At 39.6% G+C, this 7,413-nt stretch overlaps 1 protein-coding gene across 1 annotated transcript in view; it reads right to left on the bottom strand.

The window, feature by feature from the left end:
• Window positions 1-3,046: 3,046 nt before the first annotated feature.
• The window catches only part of LOC107739887 (threonine aspartase 1-like), a 33,907-nt gene continuing 29,540 nt past the window's right edge, over window positions 3,047-7,413 (bottom strand). Inside the window, exon 13 of the mRNA XM_016552133.1 lies at window positions 3,047-4,745. Within this exon, the coding sequence (XP_016407619.1) occupies window positions 4,653-4,745 (93 nt within the window). The 3' untranslated portion in view covers window positions 3,047-4,652. The remainder of the gene's footprint in view (window positions 4,746-7,413) is intronic.

The raw sequence follows: 7,413 nt of genomic DNA, 5'->3' as shown, positions 1-7,413 counted from the left end.
CACTCTCTCTAACACAGGAAGCATTCAATTGGTTCAGCATCCAAACCTCACAGTTAATAGAAGTGGATCAAAAAGAGATCTGAGTCCACTTCTAATGCCAGGGACAGTGTGAATGCAAAGATAATTAAATTTTTTCCCACTAAGTTGCCTTTTAAGTGCACTTCAAGAGCATTGTAAAGTAATGTCTCGGTTACGTATGTAACCCTCGTTCCCTGAAGGAGGGAACGAAGACATTACATTGACACTGACGTTAGGGGTTTCACTTGGGAGTCCCAATCACCTCTGAGCATTACGAGAAACGGCCAATGATAATTGGCGAGTGGAATTTGCATGCCAACCACTCCCCGTACATACGGGTATATAATATGGCGGCGTGCATCCACTCATTCAGGTTTGTGCTAAGGAGCCGAGGAAGCATCCCGGCATTCATCGCAGTTCACGGTTGTGGCATGAGGGACATAACGTCTCCCTTCCCTCCTTAAGGAAACTAGGGTTTACATACGTAATCGAAATTTTCCCTATGGAAAGCAGCACAACCAGAACTGTTACGAAAATTGAAGGTGCAGGTGCTGACAAGCAAGTGTGTCAGGACAGATGCACCTCAATCCGCAACCTACCCAACGCCTCATAAAACAGATCTCATAACAAGTATACGTGCTTACCAGGGAAGCCGAAAAAACGGTTGTTCTGACATTCTCAAAATACTGGATTTCAGCAACCATTAGGGTGCGGAGACACATCCAAATAGGAATGTGAATAGTAAGAGTGGTCGCAGCACAGTCAAACAAACTGGCATGACCCCAGTTTAGGGGAAGACAACAGGAACTGACAGTAAACAAATTGTTAGGGAGGACACAGGTTTGCCAAGGGAAACCGTACCGTGGAAAAACATATGGGATTACCAAGGGAATCTCACTAATGGCATGCAACCCAAATACTGAATGTGGCAACAGACTCCTCTGCTAAGTCTGAATGCCACAGGGTGTTGGAGAAATCGACCAGGATTCAACAGATGGGGAACTTACTGGAAGAAGATAAGCGCACGTATCCTAGCCAGAGGAATGGCGCCGCAAGCGAGACACAGAGAAACCAGACCTCCCGGCAAATTGCCTGTTTGTACCCAACACACGGGCGGAAACTGGCTCTACCCAGAGATTATAGAACTTTGCAAAGCTATTAGGTGTCGACCAGACCGCAGCTCTGCAGATATCTGCTAGAGAGGTGCCGTGCGCCAACGCCCAGGAGGAGGCAACAGTCCGAGTGGAATGAGCTCTCATCCCCAGGGGGTACGGCTCGCCTTGTGCCTGGTACACCAAGGCAATGGCATCCACTAGCCAGTGGGCCAACCTCTGCTTGGAGAGAGCCTTCCCCTTCTGCTGTCCTCCAAAACAAACAAAGAGCTGTTGAGAGCGTCTCAAGCTCTGGGTGCATTCAACAAAACATCAACATAATGTGAGAATCAGACAGCCCAAACTCAAGACACGATTTGTTGATTGAAAATGCTAGCTGTGAGGAGCAGGACTTCCGTAATCCTCAGGTCTCCCTTGTCCCTAACCAATGCAGCCCCGAGATTTTTATGACCAGAGGAACTGGACTGGGTAGAGTTCGAGTGAAGCCTCATAATGAATGCGAGCCACGACCTCAGAGTAGCCATGGACATGCACTCGCAGTGCGGGCATGAACCATCCACAAAAGCAGTCTCAGCATGCTTGTGGCCCAGACATGTGAGACAGAGATCATGTCCGTCATCAGAGGTAAGGAAACTATCGCACCTAGAAGCACACGGCCAGAAAGACATTCCAAAAGACACTCTCGACTGTGCAAGCTGTAGGAAATTGCTCTTTTAGGCTGGAGCACCAAGGGGTGGAACACAGCACTTATGTGTGCCAAAACAGGGGTGAACACACCACTTAATGCGCTTTATAATGCAGCCGAGAATCTCCTGCACAGAAAAGGCTTTGTTTCCATAGAATTTCTCTTGAAGAGAGAAAGCGCTCATGAAGCGATCAGCTCCGAAGCAAAAATCTGAATGAGTGGATGAACACTGCCATCTTATTTACCTGTATGTACAGGGAGTGGCTTGGCATGCAAATTCCACTCGCCAATTGTCATTGGCCGTTTCTTGTAATGCTCAGAGGTGGTTGGGGCTCCCAAGAGAGACCCCTAACGTCAGTGTCAACGTAACGTTGAATGTAACTTACTGAAAGGGAACCACAATTTTTTACCTATGTTGATGTAGATCCAATTAAAATAGGAATTTTGGGCGTGACATACAGAGGTACTAATGAATAGGGTTTAGTTACATCACAGTCGTGGACCGTAATTTGCAATTTCTACTCCGCAGCAGATGGTGTTAGAGGGAGGAAAGTTGTCATTTTAGAGAACATTTGATTGGACAAAAATCTGTAGTGCAGGATGAATCATCTATATTTTTTACCTGTTTTCCCAGAAGACAATCTTAAATGTATATCTAGTAATTAATTTTTTTTTTTTTCACTCTGGCTTTGCTAGTCTTCATTACCAATACGGCTGTCTTAGGGTCTCTGTTGCCCCCACAAGTCCTGAAGAGCCAAATACATTAACAAGATTTTTCCAAAAGCTAACACTCCCACAAAATATCAGAGTTCAAGGTAAATTTATCTTATGTTTGTGTTTATTTACTGAAATTGTAAGAAAAGGCTGGATATGCGATGAATCTCATCATGACAATTATAGGGAGACCCTTTTTATTATGTTATAATAAAAAAAGTATTTTTCATGCCATTGATGTGACTTGAGCCATCAATCATGAGACTGTACATTATTGTTAAAATATTAGTGCTATTAATTTAGTTGTGCACGACTTCTATATGTACCAAGTGTCAATGAATGAATAAATCAACACTTACAACTGCACACCATTTCTCAGTTTTATTGAGCATTACAATAGCAAGAGGTTAGTACAATCTGCTGTTGGAAAAGTTTACAGACATTTCATAATAAATGTAAAACTAAAATAAGCATATATATATATATTACATTTTTATAGTACTGCAAGAGTTTTAACTAAAGAAAAAATCTAAACTACAGAACTTGAAATATTAGCCCTGCCAAAAAACCCTCATCAATGTAATAACCTTCAACAATATTTGATTCAGTGTAATTTATAAATACATTTTCGAGATCCTCTCATTTTTCTGCCATTATAAAATACAGACCTAAAATATATTTTGCATTTTCAAAGATGGACTAACAGTCATTTTTAGCTTGCTTTTTGGGGTCTCATCTCCTGAGCACTACACGTGGCATTAGAAAACACACAAAGCTGTTCACCTGTTAATACAGCTCAACCACAGAAGTGCATGATGCAGCTTATTTTGTAAGACGCTGGGCAAAAGTGCGTGTGCATCTAGTCTCATCAGAAGATCTTTCTGAAATCCTACTGCCATCAACTTTGTGGTGAAAGTGTAACATCCACAAATTAACTTATTTTCAACAGTGCATATCATTCGATTTGAGAATAATCTTGCTCTTTAAAGGTATAGTTCACCTAAAAATTACTCACCCTCACGTCATTCAAATCTGCACAAATATTTTCATGAAAAACAAAAGAACAGAAAGATCACTTTTCCATGCAATTTCAATAAATGGGGACTGAATATTTCAAACTATAAAAAGGACGTAAAAGCACCAACGTGTCATGTGACCAGTACGCAAGTTCAGTATGAGTTCTGAAGAATATAGTGCACAAGTCATGTGGATATTTTTCTGATACTTTGGTTCTTTTTAATTGTTTTAAAACGTATTATATGAAAAAGAATAGCCAGGATACTCTTAATGAAACCAAACTTCTGTGCTCCACTGAAGAATGTTAATTGTTCAGGTTTGGAATGACATGAGAATGTGTAATAGAATTTCTTGGGTGAACTATTCATCCAACTGAAATGCTATACATAGCTTTAAAAAAGTAAAATGAAAAGGCAATTTCAAAAAGGATTTTATCCTGTATGCCACACTGTGTATGCATTTGTGTATGCATTTACTCACGGCAAGCACACGTGTCAAATCAGACCTTTTTTCACTAAATGTCACTAAACTGAACTTTTGCACAAAACAAGCATCTTGGCTATATATAAAAACATCATAGTAAAAGTAATATTAAATGTCAAGTAAGCAAAAAATCAATAAGCCGTTTACATCAATGGCCACCCTGTTTCAACAACCTTTAGCTTATTTACAATGATAAGGACGGTGCATATTGTTTCAAAGAGGAATAGAAATGGAGCATCAAGTCTTGTCCAGCACATACTAGAAGCTGAGTTTCTTGGAAGCCCACTAAAACCAGAGCAGTACACTAGTCCTGAAGTGCATTTGGCATGCCCTTTTCTTAGCAGACGCCTTAGGCAAATTACCCTGCTAACCCTGTACCCCCCCCCTCTCTCAAGTGACAGTAAAACAGTCTATGCTATGCCTGTGAACAGAGCGCGAAAGTTGTATGGTAGGTTTAATAAAAGGATTGAATAAATAATAATATTGGGAATTATTGAGAGACATATTGCGACCTTTTTGTCCCTTTATGATTGTGTCCTACAATGACACAACGTCAAGCTCTTGCTATAAAGATCCCGGCGCTGGCATATTGCTGCAGAAATAGAGGGTGATTTCACACCGCTTCAGTCACTCACGGTCCCGAGTCGACAAACTCCACCCTCGATTGCCAGTGACTGTCCGGCCACTGCCCCAGGAGGAAGTCTGGATATGCGAGTCTGGCAAACAGAGAGAGAAACAGCGTGTTTACAGGGTCAAGAATGAGTGTGGCGGGAAAGCACACAGCTGCTGGATGGTGGGAGTGAGGTGTCCTCTTTGCAATCAAAAGCAGCTGCCGTCCGCCTCCGGCACACGCCCTGGACGCATTCTCTGACGGGCTATGGTAAGCGGCCTTTGGGGAGCCAAAACCACAGTTCCCTGTCCATGTGTGAGGAAAATGAAAGCCCCGGTATCATCCCAGTGCCCCAGGCCACCTGTCACTAACACTGGCCCATGACAGGAGGACATGCATACGGTAAAAGTCAGTGGAAATCTGTGACCCCTCTCGGCACATCCATGTGTGTCAGTTATACTACCATAAAGATCCATATCTCACTCCCACACTCTGCGTGACTTCCCAGCACGGGCTCAGGCAGATTATTGTAGCTAGGAGAAAACACCTCCAAACTAAATAAAATAACTAAATAAATAACAGAATACCAAACAAACACAAGCAAAAATCCACTCTGAGAAAAGATAAAATGAGTAATAAATCCATCAGAAAAAAAAAGAATAATAAAATTAGAAAATAAATGTAAATATGAATAAAAAGTATGATATAAATAAAATATCGGGCCCAATTAATTCTGCAATTCTGAAAACATAGACGGAACCATGGATTACAGTGATAAAAATGGAATTTACAGTATAATGTGCAATGCGTAATGTTACAGAATTTGGCAAATTTTGGATGAATAAATCAAGAAAGAAAAAAAATCGCAGAAAAAAAAATAATTCAGAAAGATTAAATAAGATTAAATAAAATGGATTTCATAAAAACCCCAAAAATTTATATTTAATATTATATTATTAATATGGTCAGTTGAACATATATCTTAACAAAATCTAGATGAACAAGGACTACAAAACTAACTTTGTTAAGTTTCTGCTAACCACAAACACACCCATGTAAAGATAAACACATTCATACACACACTTGGAGAATGAAATGCATTAATTGACAATGTGCACGGACCGTTGTTTAAAACTTCCGCATAAAGATAAGCCAGCTCGTAAACTTCCGGTGAAGCGTCATTTGATGTTGTGGTACATATAGGTAGAGACTCTTGAGACCCTCACAGAAACCTCTCCTGCCTCGTTCTCATCAGAAACTGAGAAACAAAATAATTGCAACACCGTAAATAATGATAGTGGAATTAACATACAGTTTCATGTTATTTAACAACATATAAATTTACATGCCGAGCCTGGTAATCCCAGGAGAGTACCTAGACACATAATTGTACACTATCATAAAGGTTTAGGCTAACGTTAGCTAGCAAGCGATGCTATCTCCTAAACGACATCATAATGGTATTCTTGATAATCATTAACTTACCTTCATAGTCATGAACACATTTTTTAAACACTTATCATGTTTTAAAGCCTTTATTATTTCTCAACTCTAGAGCTGTGCAGTAAAATTCACTTTAAGGATTCTTTTTGGTGGAAAACAAAGACTTTTAAGATGAAATTGACATGAAAATACCATTATAACCAGTAGATGACCACAGAGGATCACTCATTAGCTTAGTTACCATTTCAACTCCCTAGTTTTTTTTCCTCCACATCTTGCTTTTGGATTTATTATGAAATGACTATCATAATTTTTGCACTTTTACTGCACTGAAGTACAAAGTATAGCAAGTTAATTATTAATGGTATAACAATTAAATAATAATGCATTCAATATTTTGAAATACTTTTAGATTTAAAAACTACATTAAGTTTTATCTTTAACTGTAGAAGCTGCTAAATACATTCAGCCATTCAGTTTTGTTACTCTGAATTTAGTCTGAATCACTTCATGCACAGCTCTATTTTTTACATCGGCTCGTCAGATGTTTTGTTTCGTCCGTTGCTTTATCACTGTCAATCATAGCAATGACTCGTAGAACAATTTAGCAGATTCACTCGCTTAATTTTTTACACTCACGTTTGTCATTCCTGAAACTGTATACGTGGACGTTTGGTCCTCTTAGACAAACAAAACTTTTCTTCAAATTGGAAAAATGGATTATGTAGAGAAACCGAGCTGCTCCCCTTACAGTACAGTTGATTTTGACAGTTGACCAGAAATGACTGAGCTGGCTTATCTAAAACCAGGAAGTAACCGTGCATATAGTCAATTGCCATAGATTAGGGAAACTAGGATACAGGGGAATCGTAGCACAACTTTTTTCTTTTTTTTTCCCCACACTTGCTACCCCATGGAAAGTCATTCCAATGCTGTTTCCATACACAGCTAAAAACTTTCCTTTAAACATGGCCATTACATTGTGTGATTATATGCCCCACATTTTCTGGACTGTAGAGTTCTGCAATTTTTGCATCAGCATTCTTAAAATTTTTTGTGAAATAAATTTATCTGATACATTCACATTCTGAAAGCTCAAAACATTAATGTATTCCTCTAGAATGGCTCTTAAGTAGATGTAAACTCTCCACCACAATACTAGTGGTGGTTGCAACAGTGAGTTGCTAATGTGTTCTGAGAGATTTTTAGTACTACTATGTGGTTACCAGAGTGTTCTGTTTCAACTTTATTGGTACAAATCTCCATGATATTGTGATTCTCAACTACATGGCTTCAATAGACATCTATGAGAACCAATCCCCCCCCCCCCC

Source organism: Sinocyclocheilus rhinocerous, unplaced genomic scaffold (genome assembly GCF_001515625.1).
Source record: "Sinocyclocheilus rhinocerous isolate Xijiao unplaced genomic scaffold, SAMN03320098_v1.1 scaffold1156, whole genome shotgun sequence".
NCBI classification, from domain to species: Eukaryota; Metazoa; Chordata; class Actinopteri; order Cypriniformes; family Cyprinidae; genus Sinocyclocheilus; species Sinocyclocheilus rhinocerous.
Note: the sequence above shows the minus strand (reverse complement) of the source record. Positions and strands in the feature narration are given on the sequence as shown.